Genomic DNA, 27,011 nt, shown 5'->3' with positions numbered 1-27,011 from the left:
CCCTTTTTTAAATATTGGTACCACGTTGGCTTTTTCCAGTCAGCTGGAACCATACCCGTCTGTAGACTATCCTTAAAGATCAGGAATAATGGTCTGGCAATCACCTGGCTGAGCTCTTTAAGAAACCTCGGGTGCAAGCCATCCGGTCCCGGTGATTTATTTATGTTAAGTTTCTCTAGTTTAGTTCTAAGTCTATCTTCTGTTAGCCATGGTGGTACTTCCTGAGGTGTATTATTTAGTTTAACCTTCCAAGCTGGGTTAGTATAGCCCCCCCGATTCTTTTGTGAAGACTGAAGAGAAGAAATTATTTAACACTTCCGCCTTTTCTCTGTCCTCTGTGGCCATATTTCCCTTGTCATCTTTTATGGGGCCAATGTGTTCTGGCCTCGCTTTCTTACTGTTTATATACTTAAAGAATTTCTTGGGGTTCTTTTTACTCTCTTTCGCTATATGTCTCTCGTGTTCTATTTTAGCCTCCTTGATTTCCTCTTTACATATCTTATTGCACTCTTTGTAATGATTGAATGCTGCCAATGACCCCTCAGTCTTGTATTTTTTGAAGGCCTTTTCTTTAGTATTAATATGCATTTTTATGTTGGAGTTTAGCCACCCAGGGTTTAGTTTACTCTCTTCCACTATATGTCTCTCGTGTTCTATTTTAGCCGCCTTGATTTCGTCTTTACATATATTTTTACACTCTTTGTAATGCTTGAATGCTGCCATTGACCCCTCAGTCTTGTATTTTTTGAAGGCCTTTTCTTTCGTATTAATATGCATTTTTATGTTGGAGTTTAGCCACCCAGGGTTTAGTTTTGCTCTTTTAAATTTATTTCCCTTTGGAATGCACTTGCCAATTCCTTTGTTTAGTATGCTGTTGAAGCACTCCCATTTTTCCTCCGTGTTCTCGGTTCCCAGGGTTCTATCCCATTTGATATTTTCTAGCAGAGAGCGCAGTTTTGGGAAATCGGCTGTTATATTACCCTTGTTTTTCCCCATTACTAGGATAAATACTGAATCTAATTGACCTAGTGTCACTGTTTCCTAAGTTTCCCCATATTTCTACAGTATATCCGTGAGCATGTGTGTATTGTTGGTAATCAGTAGATCAAGTACCGCATTGTTTCTTGTCGGTGCGTTCACCATCTGACCCATAAAATTGTCCTGCAAAATATTTAGGAACTGCCGAGCCTTGGCTGAATGCGCGGTTCCTTCTGCCCAGTCTATATCTGGATAATTAAAGTCCCCCCTTATAATGACATTTCCCATCCTTGCTGCCAATCCTATCTGTAAAAAGAGGTCCACCTGCCCCTCCTCCCTCTGGTTGGGGGGGCCTATAGCATACGCCCAATATTACCTTCCATATAGTGCCTTACCTTTTAAGTTCTACCCATAGGGATTCTGCCTCGTCCATAGCTCCATTATTAATATCATCCCTCATATTTACCTGTACACTGTTCTTAATATACAGACATACTCCTCCCCCTTTTTTACCTTCTCTATCCCTGCGATAAAGGGAATACCCCTGAATGGTCGTCATCCAATCATGAGAGCTGTTGAACCAAGTCTCTGTTATCCCCACAAAATCGAAGTCCTCCTCAAACCTCAGTAGCTCCAGCTCTCCCATCTTGTTGGCCAGGCTTTTGGCATTGGTATACAAACCTCGTCATTTTGACCGGTTGCATATATCCTCATTTGATGTTGTTTTTAGGCTGCTCTTGTGATTTTTCCCCATACCCACCTTGGGTTTAGTGGCTCTGAACACCCTACCGCTAATATCCCCCTTTGTGCCCTTATGAATCTTGCTCCTTGCTGGCTAATTCTACATCTGTACCCCCCCCATCACCTAGTTTAAAAGCCCCTCTAACTTTATGGCCATCCTCTCACCCAGTACGGCTGCACCCTCCCCATTTAGGTGCAATCCGTCCCTACCAAAGAGCCGGTGGCCGACTGAGAAATCGGCCCAGTTCTCCAGGAACCCGAAACCCTCCTTACTACACCAGCTCCTCAGCCACTTGTTAACTTCCCTAATCTCCCGCTGCCTCTCTGGTGTGGCTGGAGGTACAGGTAGTATTTCTGAAAATACTACCTTGGAGGTCCTATTCCTCAACTTAGAGCCTAAGTCCCTTAAATAGTTTAGGACTCTCCATCTTCCTCTGCCTATGTCATTGGTACCCACGTGTACCATGACAGCTGGGTCTTCCCCAGCCCCGCCCAGTAAACTTTCCACCCCATCCGTGATGTGCCGAACCCTAACGCCCGGTAAACAACAGACTGTTCGGCGCTCACGGTCTTTGTGACAGATTGCACTGTCTGTCCTTCTAATAATTGAGTCCCCTACCACCAGCACCTGTCTTTCCTTTCCCTTTCTCCCAGCCTCACTGGAGGAGTTCTTCCCCTGGCAGCTAGGGGCGTCGCTCTGCTCCAGCAATTCTGGTCCCTGACTGGTTTCCCCAACATCACGCAACGGGGCGTATTTATTGGTGTGCTCCAGCCCAGGTTTGGCCTCCTTTCCTTTTTCCCTTCTACCCTTCCTAACTGTCACCCATCTACTCTGCTCTGTTGCCTGCATCTCAGTTTCTCCGCCCACCTCTGTGCAGGCCCCAGTTTGCACCTGTCGGGTACGATCCCAGCTCTCCTTCGGTATGGACATTCATCTCAGTGCTGCCAGCTGCTTCCCTGGATTCCGGACCTGAGCTTCCAGGGAAGCAACGTGCTTACATTTTGTGCATGATCGCATGATCAAGGAACGTATACATACCACAAGATGTACACAGAATCGCATCTCCACACCCGCCAGGCATTGTACCTACTAATCTAATCTAATGGTGATTCAGTAATTTAAGTCTATCCTGTGTGGCTTTTTCCTAGCTTCCTCACTTTCTCACCCTCTGGTACTCCGCGACACTCACTGACACTCCCAGACACTCAGGTACTCACAGGTAATCCCAGACACTCACAGGTAATCCCAGACACTCTCAGGTACACCCAGACACTCTCAGGTACTCCCAGACACTCATCGGTACTCACAGACAGTCGCAGAGCACAATCAGTCGCAGAGCACAGTCTCAGTCTCAGTCGCAGAGCACAGTCTCAGTCGCAGAGCTCAGTCGCAGAGCACAGTCTCAGTCACAGGTCACGGTCAGTCGCAGGTCACGGTCAGTCGCAGGTCACGGTCAGTCGCAGAGCACAGGCAGTCGCAGAGCACAGTCAGTCGCAGAGCACAGTCAGTCACTATAAGTTAGGTATCTATTTACTCGGACAAACATCATCTTTCACATTATATAAAAAAAATTGGGCTAACTTTTTAATGTTGTTTTTTTTTTTGTTTTTTTTAATTCATGAAAGTGTATTTCTTCCCAAAAAAATTGCATTTGGAAGACCGCTGAACAAATACCGTGTGACACAAAATATTGCAATGATCACTATTTTATTCTCTAGGGTCTCTGCTAAAAAATATATATACAGTGGGGATCGAAAGTTTGGGCACCCCAGGTAAAAATTTGTATTAATGTGCATAAAGGAGCCAAGGAAAGATGGAAAAATCTCCAGAAGGAATTTAAATTACAGATTAGACATTCTTATAATATGTCAACAAAAGTTAGATTTTATTTCCATCATTTACACTTTCAAAATAACAGAATACAAAAAAATGGCATCTGCAAACGTTTGGGCACCCTGCAGAGTTAATATCTTGTGCTGCCCCCTTTTGGCAAGTATCACATCTTGTAAACACTTTTTGTAGCCAGCCAAGAGTCTTTCAATTCTTGTTTGAGGTATCTTTGCCCATTCTTCTTTACAAAAGTCTTCCAGTTCTTTGAGATTTCTGGGCTGTCTGTCACGCACTGCTCTTTTAAGGTCTATCCATAGATTTTCAATTATGTTGAGGTCAGGAGATTGTGAAGGCCATGGCAAAACCTTTAGTTTACGCCTCTTGATTTAATCCCCTGTGGATTTCGAGGTGTGTTTAGGATCATTATCCATTTGTAGAAGCCATCCTCTCTTTAACTTCAGCTTTTTCACAGATGGCATCAAGTTACCATCCAAAATTTGCTGACATGTTATTGAATCCATTTTTCCTTCTACTCGTGAGATGTTCCCTGTGCCACTGGCTGCAATACAACCCCAAAGCACGATTGATCCTTCCCCATGCTTAACAGTTGGACAGAGGTTCTTTTCATTAAATTCTGTGCCCCTTCTTCTCCAAACGTACCTTTGCTCATTCTGGCCAAAAAGTAAAATTTTAACCTCATCGATCCACAGAACTTGTTTCCAAAATGCATCAGACTTGTCTATATGTTCATTTGCAAAGTTCAAACGCTGATTTTTGTGGTGAGGACGTAGAAGAGGTTTTCTTCTGATGACTCTTCCATTAAGACCATATTTGTACAAGTATCTCTTTATAGTGGAATAGTGTACCACAACTCCAGTGTCTGCCATATATTTCTGGAAGGATTGTGCAGTCAAACGTTGGTTTTGAATTGTTTTTCTCACAATCCTGCGAGCTGTTCTGTCTGATATTTTTCTTGGTCTTCTAGATCTTGCTTTAACTTCCACTGTTCCTGATGACTGCCATTTCTTAATTACATTCTGAACAGAGGATATTGACATCTGAAAACGCTTTGCTATCTTCTTATAGCCTTCTCCAGCTTTGTAAGCGTCAACTATTTTCAGTTTCAGTTTTCTAGACAACTGCTTAGAAGATCCCATGGTGCTGATTGTTGGGGCAAGGTCAGATGAGTCAACAATCCATGACACTGGCAGGTCTCAGCCTTGCAAAGGGGGCAGTGTATGCTATAAATTCTGCAGGGTGCCCAAACTTTTGCAGACGCCGTTTTTTTGTTTTCTGTAATTTTGAAAGTGTCAATGATGGAAATTAAAATCTAACTTTTGCTGACATTATAAGAATGTCTAATCGGTAATTTGATGCCTTTTGGAGATTTTTCCATCTTTCCTTGGCTTCTTTATGCACATTAATACAAATTTTTACCTGGGGTGCCCAAACTTTCGATCCCCACTGTATATAATGTTTGGGGGTTCTAAGTCATTTTCTAGCAAAAAATAGTGATGTTAACTTGTAAGCAACAAATGTCAGAAAAAGGCTTAAGCTCCAAGAGTTAATTAAATAAGCGGTATATTTTTGATTGTTCGGTAACCACCGCATTTTCTCAGGCGGTAATTTATCGTACGTGTCAGTGGTTAAGGGTAGTTTAACCACTTCAATACCGGGCACTTTTCCCCCTTCCTGCCCAGGCTAATTTTCCCCTTTTAGCGCTGTTGCATTTTTAATGACAATTGCGCGGTCATGCAACACTGTACCTACACCAAATTTATGTAATTTTCCCCCCACAAATAGAGCTTTCTTTTGGTGGTATTTGATCACCTCTGGGTTTTTTCCTTTTTGCTAAACAAATAAAAAAAGACCGAAAAGTTCGGAAAAAAAAAGTTTGTTATACAATTTTGTAAATAAATACGTTTTTTCCTGCACTGATGAGCACTGATGAGACTGCACTGACAGGCACTGATGAGGTGGCACTGATAGGCGGCACTGATAGGTAGCACAGATATGCAGCATTGGTGGGCACAGATAGGCGGCACTTCTGGGCACTGATAGGTGGCACTGATGGGCACTAATGGGCACTGATAGGCGGCACTGGTGGGCACTGATAGGCGGCACTGATCGGCACTGACTGGCGGCACTGATGGGCACTGATAGGCGGCACTGGTGGGCAATAATGGGCACTGGTGGGAGACACTGAAAGATGGCAATGATGGGCACTGGTGGGCAGCACTGATAGGGAGGGCACTGGCGGGCAGCACTGATGGGGAGGGCAATGGGGGGCTCCCTGAGCCCTGATTGCCATCCCTGGTGGCCATAGTGGGCATCCCTGGGGTCATAGGTGGGCATCCCTGGGGTCATGGATTGGCATCCCTGGTGGTTCTAGTGGCACCCCCCCCCGAGGGTCTGCACTGGTAATCAATGATATGATTACCAGTGCTGACCCCCCCCCCCCCTCTGTCAGGGGAGCCGCCGATCGGCGCTCCTTCACTCGTGCCTGTCAGGCACGAACTGAGGAAAGCCGATCAACGGCTCTTCCTATTTACTATGTAACCAGCCGTGATTGGACACGGCTGGTCACATGGTAAAGAGCCTACGTCAGTAGGCTCTTTACCGAGATCGGAGGTGCAGGGAGTCAGACTGGGGGCGCGCAGAGCTGTATTATCCTTCCGCCGTCATATGACGTCCGGTCAGGATAATACAACCACAATCCCACCGTCAATCTGCTATAGGGCGGGCGGGATGTGGTTAAGGTTTTACTTTTTAACATGTTTATTTTTTTTGCAAAAAACATTTTTTTAAAGCAGTCTGTATTTGAAGGCAGAATTACCTTCTCAAATCTCTCTTGATGTTTGGTAATCGAAGGTCCTTAACTAAATCCATCATGTCATACATTCGTAAAAAAAAAAAAAATGTAAATGTATGGCCTACTAGAGTTGTTGAAAGTGCTCTTTTCTATGTTTAGGCACATTTCTGTGCTGCTGCCTATGTTTATATTGTGGAAACTAAAGAAAACTGGACTATTTTTTCTTTATTTTTTCTTTATGTAGAGCAACAATTCTTTTTTTTTTTTTTCAGACCCTCAGAGAGTTATTTGCCATGAAGTGCCATGTTAAACTTCCAGTGACCAGTATGAGAGAGTGAGAGTGATAACACCAAATTTAACACACCTGCTCCCCATTCACACCTGAGACCTTGTAACACTAATAAGTCACATGACACCGGGGAGAGAAAATGACTATTTGGGCCCAATTTGGACGTTTTCACTCATGGGCATACTCACCTTTGTTGCCAGCGGTTTAGACATAAGTGTGTTGAGTTATTTTGAGGGGGCAGCAAATTTACACATTATACAAGCTCAACACTCCCTACTTCACATTGTAGTTTAGGCCCCTTTCACACTAGTGCGACTTGTCCCGCGATTTTGGACTGCAAAATCGCATGACAAGTCGTTTTCCATTATTTTCAATGAGCCCCATTCATATCAGTGCGTTTTGAAGTTGCACCGACTTCAAAGTAGTTCCTGCACTACTTTGCCACGATTTGATTGCGCTTTGAGCCATAGCCATTGCTTTCAAAATCGCGTCAAAATCGGGGCAAAGTTGCGTCAAAATCGCGCCGTAAAATCGCGTCGCATAAGTGTGAAAGGGGCCTAAGTGTCATTCCTCCTGTGTTGTCACATGAAAAGATATAATAAAATATTTACAAAAAATGTGAGGGTTGTACTCACTTTTGTGAGATACTGTATAACTAAAACTAATACAGTGGCTTCTTTAACCGGTTGCCGACCGCCGCACGACTATGTACTGATACGTCACTCGCCTGTCACTGACTTGCGAGCCTATTGCGGGCGGGCGCGCGCCCGCCGCGGCTCGTTCACAGACAAGTCAGTGCGTGTGTCCGGCGGACTCGATGTCCGCTGGTCACACTACGATCGCTCCTGTGAAGGGAGAAAGGCGGAGCGGCTTATGTAAACAAGCCGCCCGTCATTCTCCCTGGTGTAAAAATGAAGATCAGACAGTTCTACTATGTAGAACTGTTGATCTTTGTTTTTACACCAATAGCAATGTCCCTGCACAGTTAGAAACACGCCCCTAGGACACACTTAACCCCTCCCTGTCCAATAAAGTTAACCCCTTCCCTGCCAGTGTCATTTTTGCAGTAACAGTGCATATGTATAGCACTGATTACTGCAGTAATGTCACTGGTACCCCCAAAAGTGTCAAAAATGTCAGTCAAGGGTCCGATCTGTCCGCCGCAATTTTGCAGTACCGCAAAAAAATCGCAGATCGCCGCCATTACTCGTTAAAAAAAAAACACCAAAAATGACAAAAATCTTTCCCTTTGTTAGTAAACGCGATAACTTTTGCGCAAACCAATCAAAATACGCTTTTTGCGATTTTTTTTTTTTTACCATTTTAACATATGTAGCGTAAAACAATTTGGCTGAAAATGTTAAAAAATTTTGATTTTTACATTTTTTTGGGGGGGAATTTCATATAAAAAAATGTGAAAAATATTGTTATTTTTGCAAAAATTACGCTATTTTTTTGTTTATAGCGCATGATCAAAAAATTGCATAGGTGATCAAATACCACCAAAAGAAAGCTCTGTTTGTGGGAAAAAAAGGATGTGAAATTCGTTTAGGTACAGCGTCGCACGACCGCGCAATTGTCCGTCAAAGACACGCAGTAAAAAATCGCAAAAAAAACCCTGGTCTTTTAGCAGCCAAATCCTCCGGGGCTTAAGTGGTTAAGAGGTTACTTCAAGCTGGAGTGAGTAATTGTCATGGTTAACATTCCATTGTTACACTTTTTTAAATGTTTACTTTTAATAATTTTTTTTTTTTTTAAAGTTACATTTCTTTAAATTTTAGCATTTAATTTGCACTGCACGTCATGCCTTTTTGATTTAATAAAAACTTGTGATGTACAATGGCACATTTTTGTGTGTCCACGGCTGGTGGAATAGTATAAACTTTCTGTGGGTCCTCTGTGTGTGGAATTAATCCCTCTCTGGGGGTAGTATTGCACCCCTTTCTGTGGGTGGAATAGTACCCCTTCCTGTGCATGTTCTGTGGGTTCGGTTAGGCTCTCGGTGGGTGTAATGCCCCTTTCTGAGGGTTTAAATAGGCCCCTCTTTTTGGTACCACACTGGTTACCACCACCAAAAGGGTGGTGTTAAATATTGCACCTTTTTTTTAGTTCCAGTTTAATTTGTGAATTGAACAGAACCGCGCTATTTTTTGCGATAGTTACCAACATTTTTTTTAGTTTAACGCAAAATATTTTTTTTGTTCTCATGAATTGGACTTTATTTGTCATATGCAATAATTTTATGCAAATGAGTAACCTGATACCCTTACCGCATGTGGTAAAGCTTAGTGAATTGACCCCTATATGTCTTTAGTGGAGGTAACTCTGCTGCCCATTTGACTCTGCTGTTTAACCACTTTAGCACTGCTCACATTGCTGCTACTGCAGCAATGTGGCTCGTTATCGTCCAGCGACGTAGACCTACGTCGCTGGACACCCCTTGTTTTCAGTCACAGCGGGAGTCGGGCAGGGGTGGAGCTGCGGCGATCGCCACTGCTCTTCCCCGAACGTCGGGGAATCTAGTTTGGAGATCCGCCCGCTTGCGTGAACAGAGCGGGCTGATCTCCTAAGTGACAAGGAGTGACAGATTGCAGTGTTCAGCATAGCTGAACATGTGATCTGTCCTTGTGTCACTCAGTCACCTCCCCCCCCACACGTTAGTAAGCACCAGGCATACATTAACCCCTCCCTCTCCAAAAAAATTAACCCCTTCCCTGCCAGTGTCATTTTTACAGTAACAGTGCAAATATATAATACTGATTACTGCAGTAATGTCACTGGTACCCCCAAAAATGTCAGTCAAGGGTCCGATCTGTCCGCCGCAATGTCGCAGTCCCGCCAAAAAAAATCGCAGATCGCCGCCATTACGCTTTAAAAAAAGAAAACACCAAAAATGACAAATCTTTCCCTTAGCTAGCAAACGCAATAACTTTTGCGCAAACAAATCAAAATACGCTTATTGTGATTTTTTTTACCAAACATAGGTAGCAGAAAACAAATTGGCCAAAAATTTTAAAAAATTTTGATTTTTACATTTTTTTTTTGGGGGGGGGGGGATTTCATATAGAAAAATGTTAAAAATATTGTTATTTTTTCAAAATAAACGCTATTTTTTTGTTTATAGCGCAAAAAGTAAAAATCACACAGGTGATCAAATACCACCAAAAGAAAGCTCTGTTTGTGGGAAAAAAAGAACGTAAATTTCGTTTGGATACGGCATCGCACGACCGCGCAATTGTCAGTTAAAGTCGCACATCGCCGAATCGCAAAAAGTGGCCTGGACGTAAGACAGCAAAATTCTCCGGTGGTAAAGTAGTTAAACACTGTCACAGTGAAGTGGATGAAATATTATGAAAATGGAGGTCGTTAGTAGGGATAGAATGATTATCGGCAAGGCCGATATGCACTTTAGCCTGATATATCGGTATCGGCCCCGGAACTGGCCGATATTGCCGTTATTTTTGTGACGTCATTCTGCCTTCTTAGGCCGCCTTCTCACCATGGACAGCCTCGTCTGGAGTCGGGACTAGTCTCACGGGAGTGTATCACAGCCATACACCCGCCCACAGCAGCCCGGTGCCAGCCACCCATGTCCACAGGCCCTGTACAAGCCAGCCAGCCACAGGCACTGTACCAGTGAGCCAGCCAGCCACCCACAGGCCCTGTACCAGCCAGCCACCCACAGGCCCTGTACCAGCCAGCCACCCACAGGCCCTGTACCAGCCGGCCACCCACAGGCCCTGTACCAGCCAGCCACCCACAGGCCCTGTACCAGCCAGCCACCCACAGGCACTGTACCAGCCAGCCACCCACAGGCCCTGTACCAGTCAGCCACCCACAGCCCCTGTGCCAGCCATCCACCCACCCCAGGGTGCCAGCCACCCACCACAGGGTGCCAGACAGCCAGCCACCCACCACAGAGTGCCAGACAGCCCCTGTGCCAGCCACCCACCTACCACAGGGTGCCAGCCACACACCACAGGGTGCCAGCCAGCCACCCACCACAGGGTGCCAGACAGCCATCCACCCACTCCAGGGTGCCAGCCAGCCACCCACCCACCACAGGGTGCCAGGAAGCCAGCCATTAAGCATTAAAAAAAAATTATCATGTTCAGTACCAGATTTGTGTCAAAAAATTGTCTTTATTTTTCAAAACTTTAATACTTGTAATATGGGATAAACATGATTGTGGTTTATTTTTTATTTTTCCTCAGGATCCGGGAAGAGGAAACTGCAGTAGTATGCCCAGTGATAGATGTCATAGACTGGCATACTTTTGAGTATTTAGGCAATTCTGGTATACCTCAGGTTGGAGGACTCGACTGGAGACTTGTCTTTACTTGGCATGTGGTCCCAGAGAGAGAGCAAAAGCGAAGGCGCTCATCTATTGATGTTATCAGGTCTGTATATAATATTGATAATCTGTATGCTATAAAATTGTGGGAAGTAAAATTATTCTATTTTTTTACACAGATATTACATTTCTAGTGTGAAGAATGCTAAAGCAATACTTTATAGAACCCTGTAGGGCTCTGGCAATGGCAGCAGGCATTTAGATAATTATGGATAAAGTGCATTCACTATGAAAGTATGATATGAACAAGCACTTGTTTGTCAGCACAACCGTATGTGGAGTGATCTTCTTTAGTACTTTTCTCTTGTCTGAAACTAAAACTACAGGTTTATGGAGAGAAACAAAGCAATTTTACCTAGATTAATGCTACAGTGCCTTGCGAAAGTATTCGGCCCCCTTGATCTTTGCAACCTTTTGCCACATTTCAGGCTTCAAACATAAAGATATAAAACTGTAATTTTTTGTGAAGAATCAACAACAAGTGGGACACAATCATGAAGTGGAACGAAATTTATTGGATATTTCAAACTTTATTAACAAATAAAAAACTAAAAAATTGGGCGTGCAAAATTATTCAGCCCCTTTACTTTCAGTGCAGCAAACTCTCTCCAGAAGTTCAGTGCGGATCTCTGAATGATCCAATGTTGACCTAAATGACTAATGATGATAAATAGAATCCACCTGTGTGTAATCAAGTCTCTGTATAAATGCACCTGCACTGTGATAGTCTCAAAGGTCCGTTTAAAGCGCAGAGAGCATCATGAAGAACAAGGAACACACCAGGCAGGTCCGAGATACTGTTGTGGAGAAGTTTAAAGCCGGATTTGGATACAAAAAGATTTCCCAAGCTTTAAACATCCCAAGAAGCACCGTGCAAGCGATAATATTGAAATGGAGGGGGTATCAGACCACTGCAAATCTACGAAGACCTGGCCGTCCCTCTAAACTTTCAGCTCATACAAGGAGAAGACTGATCAGAGATGCAGCCAAGGGGCCCATGATCACTCTGGATGAACTGCAGAGAGCTAGAGCTGAGGTGGGAGACTCTGTCCATAGGACAACAATCAGTCGTATACTGCACAAATCTGGCCTTTATGGAAGAGTGAAAAGAAGAAAGTCATTTCTTAAAGATATCCATAAAAAGTGTTGTTTAAAGTTTGCCACAAGCCACCTGGGAGACACACCAAACATGTGGAAGAAGGTGCTCTGGTCAGATGAAACCAAAATCAAACTTTTTGGTAACAATGCAAAACGTTATGTTTGGCGTAAAAGCAACACAGCTCATCACCCTGAACACCCCATCCCCACTGTCAAACATGGTGGTGGCAGCATCATGGTTTGGGCCTGCTTTTCTTCAGCAGGAACAGGGAAGATGGTTACAATTGATAGGAAGATGGATGGAGCCAAATACAGGACCATTCTGGAAGAAAACCTGATGGAGTCTGCAAAAGACCTGAGACTGGGACGGAGATTTGTCTTCCAACAAGACAATGATCCAAAACATAAAGCAAAATCTACAATGGAATGGTTCACAAATAAACATATCCAGGTGTTAGAATGGCTAAGTCAAAGTCCAGACCTTAATCCAATCGAGAATCTGTAGAAAGAACTGAAAACTGCTGTTCACAAACGCTCTCCATCCAACCTCACTGAGCTCTAGCTGTTTTGCAAGGAGGAATGGGCAAAGATTTCAGTCTCTCGATGTGCAAAACTGATAGAGACATACCCAGAGTGACTTACAGCTGTAATCGCAGCAAAAGGTGGCGCTACAAAGTAGTAACTTAAGGGGGGCTGAATAATTTTGCACGCCCAATTTTTCAGTTTTTTTATTTGTTAAAGTTTGAAATATCCAATAAATTTCGTTCCACTTCATGATTGTGTCCCACTTGTTGTTGATTCTTCACAAAAAATTACAGTTTTATATCTTTATGTTTGAAGCCTGAAATGTGGCAAAAGGTCGTAAAGTTCAAGGGGATTGAATACTTTCGCAAGGCACTGTATATATTGCAAGGAATTTTCTGGATTAACTGCAAGTTTTGCAATTTGGAATTTATGAATTATTTTTGCAGATTCTTGCTTGCTTTAGTTCTGTAGATATTGAAACAGTATTAAAACAAGCCATTCTGGCAATCTTCCTGAAAATGCAAGGGTCTGCTTACAATAAATACATAATCAAGTCTCAGTAAAAAACAATTCCCCAGATGTCCTGTCACACTCGCCAGGCCCTTATCGGATAATATGATCACTGCAATGAACCGAAGAGCTTCACTAAAATTCTTCATTAATAAAATATGTTTTATAATACAATCTGTTATCAAAATTATTTTTTAAACATTGTGTAATTAAAAAGGCGGTTCCAGACCAGTAGTACAAATTATGTAAGAGCATCACAAGCACATATAAATATAAATATTGGGAAATATGCTGCGCATATATAAATTATGGGGGGAGGGGCTTGGCTCGGACATAGCGGTGTGAGGAAGCTTCTACACGGTGCTCCCGCTCCTTGTCCTCCCTTCTCGGCAAATATATCATACTTCTAGCTGCTATGAGCGTCCACAGGAATAAAAAGACCAAATCTGCATCTGCAGTGTCTTCCAAAACGACTTCAGTCACCCCGATCCACTCCTTTTTCCCGGAATCTGCGAGCCCGTCACCCGCGGCCTTGTCCCTGACTCCGCGTGGCGGCCTGGGACCCACAGCCGCCCCCCTGCCGGGACAGAGCTCCTCTCCTTTGCCTCCCGCCCGCTCTATGGCCACTGCCAACGCGATATCTGCCTCTCGGCCCTCTCCTGCTGTCCAGATAGGAGACAACACTGAACTATGGGCTCTCCTCTGGGCTCTACCTACCAGGGCGGATATGGAGGCCATTGTTGCTCGGGTGGCGGAGCAACACAAAAGGGACTATCAGCAACTAAGCGGTGAGGTAGCCCAGCTAGACGGACGCCTATCAGACGGGGAATCGGTGGTTAGTGACCTTCAGACTAGGGTGCTGGCTCTGGAGAGAACACAATCCTCACATAGCGAGACGCTCGCCTCCCACCAGCTCAGGATGGAAGACTTTGAAAATTGGAGCCGTCGTAACAATCTGCGGCTCCGCGGCATCCCGGAGGCTACTGGCTCTGAGGACCTAGTCGAGACGGTGCGGGCTATCCTTTCTCTGGTCTGCCACCGGATCCTCAGGCCCCCTACGAATTTGACAGGGTTCATCGAGCCCTGGGTGCCCAGCCCTCTGACCCCTCCAGACCTAGGGACGTGATCTGCCGACTCCACCGGTATGCCGTGAAGGAGAAGGTGCTTCGGGATGCCTGGGTTAAGGGTCCGGTGGACTTCGATGGAGCGACGGTGCAGATCTTCCCGGACATTGCCCGGGGTACTTTACAGTGTCGGGCGATGCTAAAGCCCTTGTTGGAGCAGCTTAGACAACCGGAGCTCACTTACCGATGGGGATTCCCGCTGCAGCTCACTGTGCGGAAAGCTGGATCTTCCTTTACTCTCCACAAGCACGCTTACCTTCCGGCCCTGTTTACCTTCTTGGACATGCCCCCAGTGGACCTCCCGGAACTGGATGGCGCTGCTCCCGGATCGTGACCCTGGCTGGGGCACCGGAAGATTCAGCCGCCCTTTGCCACGGAGACAGCGTCGGAGGACTCAGCGCTCGAAGGAGAGCTCCCGCGGGCCAGGGATCGAGGCCCCTGAAACTTGATCCCCTAATGGACTTGGTCTGTGAGTATGGCCCCATGCTCGACTCTCCCCCCTTCCCCCCATCCCCGACCCCGCTACCTGCGGATGGCTGCTGACACAGGACTGCTTGCGGTTTCCCTCCGGGCTCTCCCCTATGGCTCTATGTCCGGCTGTTACAGACTGCATATCGCCGTTCCCCCCCCCCCCTGCTGTTTATCGGAGCCTGATGTTCTGGATATGGGTGTGCGGGCTGCCCTCCCCTGGCAACTCTCAGAGGTCCCCCATTGTCCTTTGACTGCACTTACTATGCTCATGCCTTTTTGGTCCCCCCCTCCTGCTGACATGGCATCCCGTGCATGACGTCACTAGGAGGAAACGCGTCAGAGAGGAGCGCCACATCGTCATCACCAGTTGCCGCGGACCGCACTGCAGGCGGCCACGGCCTCTCTCTCCAAACGGTATAGATCTCTATGTGATCGCAAACAAGACTACCAATGTAAGTGCATCTTGTATTGCTTTACAATAAACGTCAGAGGTACTGCACTATGGTCTGGTTTCTGTCTTTGTGAGATACTTGTGGGAGACTTCACCTGTGGCAGCAAAGAGGTATCGCCCAGAGTGTGGATGACCAGGATTGTGGAGAGGCACCAAGATAAGAGTGTAACATTAGCCCTGCTATTTTGTAATCTGGTAAGAGGCTGAACCTCCCACTTGAGTGATTCACTTTCCCTCCTGAGTATTTACTACACGTCTGAGCTGACATTACACCCTTGAATCTTCTTCCTTCTGGTAAGGGGCCAGTCCCCAATACGGTGGTGGAATCTATCTGCACCTTACAAGTTTAGTGGAATCTTCCTTTTGTATCTCGCCACCTACTTGTTTTGGAATATTATTTATGCACCTTTTTCCCCCCTTCCCCCTTTGTACACGTTTTGTAGTGGTGACATTATTTGATTTGAGTGTTACAATTCCGTTGAGAATTATTTCATTGTGTACGTTTGTGTACATTCTTAATTTTCACCTGAGTGAATTATTATTTAACACAATTTCATTTATCACCACCCACTATCCATGTTCCCTCAAACATGAGTGTATACCCTTTTTCTATTGTATACACAGTTTATTGTACATTAACCCAGGCACACATCACAGGAGTGTGATAGATACTTATTATAGTGTCATATTCCACTTTCTGATTTGTGACATATACTAATTTAGCGCACCTGATTTTATACACAACTCTCAGAGGTCCCCCATTGTCCTTTGACTGCACTTACTATGCTCATGCCTTTTTGGTCCCCCCCTCCTGCTGACATGGCATCCCGTGCTTCCTGTGTATCCCCATCCATTGGCATGGCATCCTCTCCCTCGTGTGCCCCCCCCCCTCTGCCGCTTGGATCCCTTTTGGGCTGAGGTCTTGCGCATTGCGCAAATGATCACAGACCATGCTCTTACTTTGGACCCTGCTCTCATCCTCCTTCACAACAGTTTCCCACGAGGGTCCTACAGAAAATCCATCTTGCCGCTTCTCTTCACGGCGGCCAAAAGCTGTATCCCTCTTCTCTGGAAGCAGTCACAACCTCCCACGGTGGCTATGTGGCTGCGGAAAGTAGCAAGTATCAATGAAATGGAAGATCTTGTGGCTACCGAACGGGGCACGAGGGAGAAGTTCCTCAAAAGATGGTACTACTGGCATGAGTTCAGCTTTTCCGCAGAATACAAGGACTTGGTGGTCTAGCTTGATATCTGCGGACTGGGTGGTCATCTCTCTCTCTCCTCCCCTCCCCCCAGTCCCCCCCCTCTCCCTTTCTTTCTCTACTACTTCCCCCCTCTACTGTCCCTAACTTCTTCCCTCTCACCCTGTGGGCCTGTCCCACCTTCTCAGTAAAAAAGAAAAGGGAGAGGCGGGAGAATAGGAATTGCTGCACTTTTTCTTTTATTTATCTGTCTCTTCCTGTGGGCATACATACTTGGGTCCCCCCTGGTCGACTGCGGGGGGTTGGGTCTGCTGGGGTGGTTCCTCTCCGCCTCCGTACCCCGGCCATATGGTGGATGCCGGTGGGGGGGCCTGGCCTCCTGTGGCACCTTGATCTGACGTCTTCTTCAACTGCCCTCCTGTTCTGACGTGTTATATAATGTGATTGCTAGTATTCATTTCAAAGTTGAGTTATGTCTGGAACTGTGTATATGGTCCTGTACTGTTGATCTTGACTCCATTGTATGCCCTTTCCTCTCCTAATAAACATTGAATTTATAAAAAATTAAATAAAAATAAATAAATTATGGGGAAATGTTCATTCCAAACATGTAAATTGCAATATGAAATGCAATATAAAATCAATAAAAAATGAATGAGCTGCCAACACTTGACCCATGAATTAGAAACAAACAGATCGTCATAAACCAATAAAACAATCAAGGTGTAGTGCTTAAAACTTGAATGTAAAATAGAACTACACAGTCCTTTAACTTAAAATAGTCCACACATATAGGTCATATACAGTAGGTTGAAAATTTTCTTCCAGAGAGATGAAATGTGTGGATGGCATTGGGATAACCTCCAGCTTGCGGTAGTAGCGACTGGGAGCCCCGGGAGGCTGCCTGGGGGTGTATTGGTGGCCACCTGTTCAGGAATAGAGCCTCTCCCATCACCTTAGAGCCAGTCAGGGATGTGTGCTGCACAGTGGTCTCCCTTCCTTTTATATCCTAACACCTTGAGAGGAGTGGATACGATTGGTGTGGGAGCTGGTGCAGGACCTGTCAGTGGATTCGGATTTCATACATGCTGCTTTTGATCCTTGTCGTGGGGATCAATTATCTGTGGTAAGAGGCCAATCTTATCCTTTGGTGGTGGTACTTCCTGCACTGGGATTTTGGTTTTTGGAGTGTCTTTGGGAGCACACATTTCATCTCTCTGGAAGAAAATTTTCAACTTAGATGACCTGTATGTGTGGACTATTTTAAGTTAAAGGACTGTGTAGTTCTATTTTACATTCAAGTTTTAAGCGCTACACCTTTGTTTTAGTGACATATAAATATAAACTTTTAAGCTCTTGCATCACCTTCATAGACTTATAGGCTCATACACACGCAGTCTGCTCCCATAACAATTCAGCAGTGAAATCCATAAGAACATACAGTGTAACATTTAAACAGGAATACACTTGGTCGCGGTGCCCTGTACTCTTTCATTGAATCATTACAGCTTCCTCATACAATGATTAATTGGAACTTAGTACTTTCGGCCTGGTGATTAAAGCATGAAACAGTGTCTCAATGTATAGGTGTCAGTGATTTTCAGCTATTGATGCATAAGGATTTTCAACTGGGGCTTGGAGTGTTGGGCAATAAATTGAGATATTGAGAGAACCACTTGTAGGCCTTCCATGGCAGCTGGATGTCCCTAAATTTGTCTTCCCTGTTATAAAGCTCAGCTGTCAGCCTCTCCATGGATCTAATTTCATTCAGCCTAGAGAACCAGTGACTCAAGGCTAGCGGGGATGTTTGCTTCCCTAGTTCTACAGAGATAAATTGAAAGACTTTATATTTTTGATGCCCATCCAGAGCTGTATTAACAAGGGGCAGTGTTGGAAAATATGCAGGAGTGTGCCTGGTTCTTTATGGCATCTCCAACACATCTTGGAGACTTTGGGGTAAAATGTATTCAGTGGCACTGGGACCCTATACCACCTGGACAGTAGTTTTTTTATCCCTGTTCTTGAAAGCAGTTTTATGATTGAGGATTTGTAGACCAGTCAAATAGCCCTGACTATTTGTGCTTTGGTAAGGGAAACTTCTAAGTCTGACTCCCATTTTTGTTACACAAGCAGTCAAAGGAGGTCAATGGTCTGGTGCAGAGGCCTGGGTCTGAGATTGATTGATAGATTGACCATGGGCTCAGTGGCGACTGGTACGAAGGCACTAATGGCTTGTAGTGACATTCACACCCCACCTTGGTTTAATAGTGCAGGCATCTAGTCTGGCCCTTCTCTGCCAGTCTTTGAAACTGTCTTTTGCCAATGCCTCGCAGAGTAAATGGAGAAGGATAAGGGGATAGCCCCTGTGAAGGAGAACCCCATCACTCTGGACTCATTTCATACACTTTATTTGGATTACGACAATGGGACAGTAATGTTTGTCAGGATTGTGTCTTGAGAAAGATGTGAAGACTGTCCCTGGCCTGTTTTGATTCTGAATATGTTCATCAAAAGAGCTATTCACCTTGGCCTTTGTTCCATGTTCTTTGGTATTGGAGACGGACAGTCTATCCCTGGTGATCTTCCTATTATTTGTATATTAATGTGTGCTGTGTGTCTCCTTTGTTAATTGCTAATGAACTTCTGTCCAGAGGGCTAGATAATTGGTTCAGACTGATTCTCTTTCTGTACACAATCTCATCTACATGATAATATAATCGGGGCCCTGGTCAGGAGGGGGGGGATGTGTCCCTGTGTTTTGTGTGTTCGTGTGTGTGTATATATATAATATATATAGTGTATTAGACTGGTTAATAAAGTATCTTTTACCCAGCATTAAGCCTTGGCTCATGTATGGGGGATGTTATGTTATGCCAGTGTTATTTCGCCTAGATGGATTATTTGCTGTTCTGAAAAAGGGGAACCCGTGATGGTGAGAGGGGGTCAGACCGTCACGGCCCCTTTTGGTGGAAGGTTTGGTGAATAACTGTTATAGTGGTTCCGATGGAAGGGTGTCCTTTGAGAGATCGGAAATATTTGATTGGTACCCAGGGAAAAGCCGATAAGGCCACTGGGGGAGAGTGCTGTTCAATTCGGGCCCATCATTTTTACTGTGGTGAGATGTACCACATCACAACCCTGGACAAGTGTAAGGCTTTGTAATATAGCACCAGATCTGGGAGGCCAATTCCATCACTTGTTTTGGGGAGGATAAGAAGAGCAAGTCTTATACGGGCTACTGTGTCCCTCCATATAACCTGGGTTAATGTGATGGGCAGAGAAATAACAATTGGGGTATTTTGATAAATAATGCTTGGCTAAATGAATCCCTGCCATTTTCAAAGATCCCAGATGATTTTTTGTCAGCAGGGGGCTAACATTGACCTCATATAAAGCAAGCAAGCCATAGATGATGCAATTTTATTTCCTGCTACCTCTGTCATGGTGGTGTAGGGCCCTTTAGCAGTGCTTCATTCAGTCTCCAGGTTATTGTTTTAGTCACTGAAAGTGACAGATCCAGCTCTGAGTATGGGCACGTGTTCTGAAAGCAGCATCAGGTTATTCAAAGTGGAATAGACCCTGAATTGTTCCTTATGGGGAAGGAAAGAAAATTGTCTAGACGAAAATATATCTGGTGGACAGATTAGAAGAACGTAAAGTATCTCACGTTAGATGATTAAAACCCCAAATATGCACAAAATGGAGGAGATGGAGTTCTGCTTTCATTCATCTTAAGTAGGTTTAGGTGGGGTGAGCCCCTTAATATGTCAGGCATAAGCAAATTTAAATGATCAGAACCCTGTCTGTATGTTCTAGAATAAGTGGGATGAGCTTTTTAAAGAGGAGATGGCCTACATTTAGTAAGTAAACATTCACCAGAGTCACCCTTTTCACACCTATTGACACCTTTACCCTGAGGTACCTACCTTCATTTGTGGTCTGTGCACCTGGCTGCTGACACCCTTGGGTTTGGAAATAGGAGGTCATTGGTATGCCACAGGATAGGTGCAATTGGGCACCACCAACTAGGTGCTTCTGTCCTCCAAACAATGCCTTCTGCCCTCCAAACCATTTTGAGCAGACCGAGAGCCAATACCAGCCCTTTTTACCCCAATTATCGTATACAGACAAGATTTGAGGAAAACTCCAAAGGAAAGAGTCTTTATTGAAACTCCGACAGATACTTTACACTCTACAGGAGGACATCCCCATCTGATCATAATAACCTAACAAAACAAACTGTAAACAATAAATATATTTAGCATAGCTAAGGAACAGCCAACATATACTATAAACATTAAGTTAAACAACTAGCCACCTGGGTGATTTTAGTATCCACCCAGACTATTTGGCACCAACAATACTAAATACAGAGTACTGTACAATACACATTATTACAAGTATAAACACATCCAACAATAGTTTGCTAGCAGAGACAATAGTTGGGTTAATTGGTTAAAGACACTTAGTAGGAACGCTATGAGAGAGATGCATTTAAAATAAACAAATATCAGGAGACCTCGGACAGGTGGCTTGGAGCTGATGAGATAAACATCTGCTATGCGTTCCACAGCAGTTTGGCTTGGGCCTAGAGATTCAAAATATGTATATGGGTCCTCTAGTTCCCAGAGTTTGTGTGTTTTGGGGAGACATGAACCTAAATCAGAAACAAAACCACTCCAAGGGTCCCCCAGGCACACACCTCCCAAAGAGTAGTGTTCCCCCTAAAGCCCATAGTCAATTGGTAAGAGGCTTGCCCCTAGTCCTCTCCAAAAGCCCCTGTTCTGGTTAGGTCTGTCACAGAGGTGTACTCTTTGCAGCAAGCTATAAATTGCTGAATGCCAAAGGCTTATGGCAACAGACACGAGAAATGGGATGCAGAGAAAAATAAACAACCTCTTATGGTCTAAGAGAAGGCAAATACATGAAAATACAGCTATAATAAAAAATGTTTTTTTTTTTAATCTTTTTATTGAAATATACAAAAACAACTTCAACAAAACACAAGCAAAACAAAACAAGGTGCGAGCAATACACAGCATGGAGGTTCTGTAGAATAACATATACTGTCGTACTGCCCACCCAGGGCAGGTCCATCACAAGAAGCGAGCAGGTTTCCGGAGAACACCTTAGGGGCTGCGGGCCGGTCCAGGTCAGGGGAGAGAAGGGCGTTAAAATCCCCAAGCAGAAGCATTTTTGGCGGGGTTATAGCCGGACACTTTGTCCAACACAGTATATAGAACCTCAGACTTAAATGGCGGAGGGACATAGATACCAGCCACAACATAACGTTTCTGCCAAATAGATAGCACCAGAATCACATACCTGCCAAAAGGGTCGGTGTGAACCGCCTCCACCACCCCTGGCAGGGACTTGTTAAGCAAAATAGACACCCCTCTAGCGTAATTAGAATAGGAGGTGTGGAACGCCTTCTGAACCCACGGTCTCTTCAAGGCCTGTAGCTTGCCGCCCACCAGGTGCGTCTCCTGCAAAACTAAAATGGAGGGATTATGGGACTTGACATATTGGAAAAGGAGTGCTCTTTTGAATTTTGAATTTAGACCCCGGATATTCCAGGAGAGCACCAAAAAGGTGTGTTGATTAGAGGGCGCCATAATAAAGAAGGGGATTGGGAGAGCCCGTAGTAACGGGCCATAAAACGGACACAAGACAGAAACATAACACATAGTAAAACACAAAACAAGTGAACAGTCCCCGAGCCAACATGGCTCACCCTACCATCTCCCTCAAACCCCATAAAAACGCAGGGGGGGTGGGGGGCGGTCTATACCCAAAACACTACTGAAGGCTAGAAAAAATAAGGGCAGCGCTAAAAGCCAACCCCTAGAGCATGACAGTCACAGTCCAGCCAAAAAAGAAAAAGGCAAGGGCAAGTGGCAAAAAGGAAAACCAAAAAAGAAGAGAAAAAAAAATAAAAAAAAGGGGGGGGATGGTGCGCAGGGAGGCACCGCAACCAGGTAAAAAGTAACCAGAAGGAAAAAAAGGCACTGTAGGGGGGGAGAGCTCCTGGATAGTGGGCATCCATCATGATGGGGCAGGCAACAGTTCCGCAGCAAGGAAGGAGCAGGCAAGGAAGGATGAGAAGCAGGGATGGGAAGAACAGGACACCGATACCTGCCACAACAAGGTCAGCGGTGGAGCAGCCAGGGAAATCACCAGCAGCAGAAGGGGAGATCAGCGAGTATCCAGCCAGGCAGCTGCCTCGCCCGGGTCCTCAAAGAACCGGGCCCGATCACCATCAATGACACGTAGTCTGCTGGGGTAGAGGAGACTGTACTTCAGGCCCTTGTCCCGCAGACGCTTCCGGATGTCAGTAAAGAGCCGGCGTCTACGTTGCACTTCAGGAGAGTAGTCCGGGAACAGCAGGATCTTTGCATTCTCGAAATGGAGGTCTTGTTTAGCATGAGCCGCGGCCAGCAAGCGATCCCGGTCTCTATAGTTCAACAGGCGGAGGAGGAAGGGCCGGGGCGGTGCGCCAGGGATCGGAGGGACCGGGGGCACCCTATGCGCCCTCTCCATGATGAAGGTAGGTGGCATGTCAGTCAATCCCAGCAGGGAGGGGAGGAAGGATTCTGCAAACTCCGTGGGCTTAGTCCCCTCAGCCCGCTCCGGCAGACCCAGGATCCGAATGTTATTGCGCCGGAGTCTATTCTCCGTGTCAATGACCCGGTCTTGCAGCGCGGACTGAGTCCTCCAGGTGAGTGATGCGGTCCTCCGCCTCCGACATCCGGAATCTGTCGAGGTCATTACATAGTTACATAGTTACATAGTTAGTGAGGTTGAAAAAAGACATCAGTCCATCCAGTTCAACCTATGATGTGTGTGTGTGTTTGCTTTTAACCGTTGTGGGGATTTGCTCTGGTAGGTAGGATTTGCGGGTGCAGTATAGAGGCAAAACAGATGGTTCTTCAAAGTAAATCAGGAGTGTTTTATTTACACTTCAGGAACACAAAAGTAACAGTCTTTCTTGGTGTTAACTCACACCCAACAAAAAGGAAAACTGACAGTCTTAAAGGCAGGTTTAAGCACAGCAACAAGTCCATTCACCTGTGTCTCTTTGGTGCTGTTCACACACAGCAATGGGTCAGCTCATCTGCTTGTAAGCTTTCCAGCCTCAACACTCACTTCCACAGCCTTCTGGTGCCTGGAGACAAATCTCAATCACCTGTTAGGCTGTCTGCCTTATAAACCCCAGGCAAGACCTGGCCTGGAGCGTGGGGAGCAGCCACCCACCCATACCTTAACTGCTCCCAATAAGAGCCGGCCCGGATTCGGCTTTGCAGCCATACTAAAATAGAAAAATGTCAAACAGCACTAGCTGCTGCTGACACAGAATTACCGGCTCTTATCTCACCGAGGCCAGGAACCTCGGTGACACGTATCTTCCGTCGACCACGGATCCATGTGCCCTGCCACATACCTCCCCCCTTTGTTCAACCCTCAGGGGGTGAACACATGTCATACAGTGTGCGCGAGACAGGGCATCCGCATTTCCCTGTAGGCGGCCTGCCCTGTGTTCCACTGAGAACTTGAAGTTCTGAAGGGACAGGAACCACCTGGTGAGCCGAGCATTTCTCTCCTTGGCCTGGCTCATCCATTGGAGAGGGGAATGGTCGGTCACCAGACGAAATTTCCTCCCCAACAGATAATAGCGAAGAGACTCGAGTGCCCATTTGATAGCCAGGCACTCTCTCTCCACTATACTGTATCGGGTCTCTGCTGGGGTAAGCTTCCGGCTGAGGTACACGACAGGATGCTCCTCCCCATTGACCTCCTGTGATAGTACAGCCCCTAGACCTACTTCCGAGGCACCGTCTGTACTATAAATCCCTTCTTGAAGTCTGGGGTGACCAAGACTGGGGACCCACATAGTGCCGACTTCAAAGCGGAAAAGGCCTCTTCCGCCTTATCATTCCAGTGAACCATGACGGACTTTCGTCCTTTTAGTAGCCCTGTCAGTGGAGCAGCTAAGGTGGCAAAATGGGGAATGAACCTCATATAATATCCCAGCATTCCCAGGAATGATCTGACCTGCTTAGTGGTGACTGGTCGGGGCCAACTACGTATGGCTTCTATTTTGTTTATTTGGGGTTTGATGACTCCTCGCCCAACCACATACCCCAGGTATTTAGTCTCTTCTAATCCTATTGAACACTTTTTTGGATTAGCGGTCAGCCCGGCCTTCCTAAGGGCATCCACTACCGCCTGCACTTTGGGCAGATGACTTTCCCAATCCCGGCTGTGGATGACGACATCGTCCAGGTAAGCCGAGGCGTACTGACGATGAGGTCGCAACACTATGTCCATTAGTCTTTGGAAGGTGGCAGGGGCGCCATGCAGGCCAAAGGGTAACACCTTATAATGATATAGGCCCTGAGGAGTAACAAAAGCCGTTTTTTCCTTGGCAGACTCCGTTAAGGGTACTTGCCAGTACCCTTTGGTGAGGTCTAGCACTGAAAAATATCGGGCTTGGCCTAATTTCTCGATCAGCTCGTCTACTCGGGGCATAGGGTACGCGTCAAACTTGGAGACCTCGTTTAGCTTACGAAAATCGTTGCAGAACCGCAACGTCCCGTCTGGTTTGGGTACTAAGACTATAGGACTGGCCCATTCACTTTTAGACTCTTCAATAACATCGAGTTTTAACATGAGTTGTACTTCTTCTTCAATAGCATGTCGCCGAGCCTCGGGTACCCGATATGGCTTTACCCGGACCTTGACCCGGGGCTCAGTGACGATATCATGTAGGATTAGAGACGTACGTCCAGGGAGGTCAGAGAACACATCTGTGTTCCGACTAATGAACTCCCTGACTTCCTGGACCTGTTTGGAGGACAGGCTATCTGCAGCTTTTACCTTGGTTACTGCTTCACAGGCTTCAAGAGGAGGGGCTGGACCCTTTTCACCTAGAAACCCTGGCTGGGGGCTGTCGTTCTCGGACAAGTCCCTATCTTTCCACGGCTTTAGTAAATTTACGTGGTACACTTGCTCCGGCATCCGCCGCCCTGGCTGGTGTACTTTGTAATTTACTTCTCCTATCTTTTCGAGCACCTCATAGGGACCTTGCCACCTAGCTAGGAACTTGCTATCTACTGTTGGTACTAGTACCACTACCCGATCACCCGGGTTAAAGTTCCGGACCCTAGCCTGTCGATTGTAGATCCTACTCTGGGCTCGTTGGGCTGCCTCCATGTGTTCCCGGACCAAGGGCATCACCTTTTCCATCCGTTCCTGCATCTGGGTGACATAGTCAACAACACTTTTGTAGGGGGTGGGTTGTTGTTCCCAGGCCTCTTTGGCTATATCCAACAACCCGCGAGGATGCCTACCATATAACAGTTCGAAGGGCGAGAACCCCGTGGAAGCCTGAGGTACTTCTCGCACTGCAAACATCAGATAGGGTAGAAGCAGGTCCCAGTCCTTACCATCCCTGGAAACTACTCTTTTTAACATGTTTTTTAATGTTTGGTTAAACCTCTCGACCAGACCATCCGTCTGGGGATGGTAGACGGATGTACGTAATTGTTTTATGTGGAGCAGCTTACAGAGCTCTCTCATAACCTTGGACATAAACGGTGTCCCTTGGTCAGTCAGGAGCTCTTTAGGCAATCCCACCCGGGAAAACATTTCCATTAACTCCTTAGCTATAAGTTTGGCGGATGTATGTCGCAGGGGTATCGCCTCCGGGTAGCGAGTGGCGTAGTCAAGGATGACTAGAATATGTTGGTGACCCCTGGCAGATTTTGGAACAGGGCCGATTAGATCCATAGCGATTCGTTCAAATGGGACCTCAATTATCGGGAGAGGTATCAGGGGACTACGGAAATGGGGCTGGGGGCTAGTTATCTGACAGACCGGACATGACTTACAATATTCTTCCACTTCTCTGAACACACCGGGCCAATAAAACCTCTGTAGTATGCGGTCCTGTGTTTTCTGCCACCCCAAGTGTCCCCCAAGAACATGTTGGTGGGCAAGCTCCATAACAAGCTTGCGGTACGCTGTGGGCACCACCAACTGTTCAACCAGTTCACCCCGGATTTGATTCACTCGATATAACATTTCCTGTTGAACAATAAAACGTGGAAACATCAATTCAGCCCCAGGTTTTTTTGGTTTACCATTAATGATTACAACATTTTCCCAGGCCCTGCTTAGGGACGTATCCCGGTGTTGTGCGGTCCCAAAATTTTCCCCGGAGACATTGAGGTCTGCCAACTCAGGGCCGGATGGGAAGTCCTCCACGTCTCCCACCATTACATTTAGTGGGGTGGTGTCCCCCTCTATCACAGAAGCTGTGGTCACCCCTACCGAGGGCCCTTCGGACTCAGGCTCCCAGGGCTCTGGCCTCACACTGGAACCAGGCCATTCTGCTAGGGTTGTCCCTGTCTCAGGCTTGTCAGACCCTTTAACCGTAGGCCACAGTGCCGGAAAACCTGGAAAGTCCCTTCCGCTTATTAGTTCATGTGGCAACTTGGTAGCGACAGCCACCTCATGGGTCCATTTGCCGGCCGCTGTAGACAAAGTTACCAGCGCTGTGGGATAGTCCTTTAAGTCTCCATGAATACATACGACCCCGACTCTGCGGCCGGTATATTCAGCAG

General features: G+C 46.0%; 1 protein-coding gene across 1 annotated transcript in view; it reads left to right on the top strand.

The window, feature by feature from the left end:
• The window catches only part of GALNT12 (polypeptide N-acetylgalactosaminyltransferase 12), a 585,857-nt gene that overhangs the window by 156,209 nt on the left and 402,637 nt on the right, over nucleotides 1-27,011 (top strand). Inside the window, exon 4 of the mRNA XM_082258648.1 lies at nucleotides 10,866-11,051. Coding sequence (XP_082114774.1) covers nucleotides 10,866-11,051 — 186 coding nt within the window. The remainder of the gene's footprint in view (nucleotides 1-10,865; nucleotides 11,052-27,011) is intronic.

Source organism: Pelophylax lessonae, assembly GCF_965119305.1.
Source record: "Pelophylax lessonae genome assembly, chromosome: 5".
Taxonomy (NCBI): Eukaryota; Metazoa; Chordata; class Amphibia; order Anura; family Ranidae; genus Pelophylax; species Pelophylax lessonae.
This window is presented reverse-complemented; position numbering and strand designations above follow the sequence as displayed.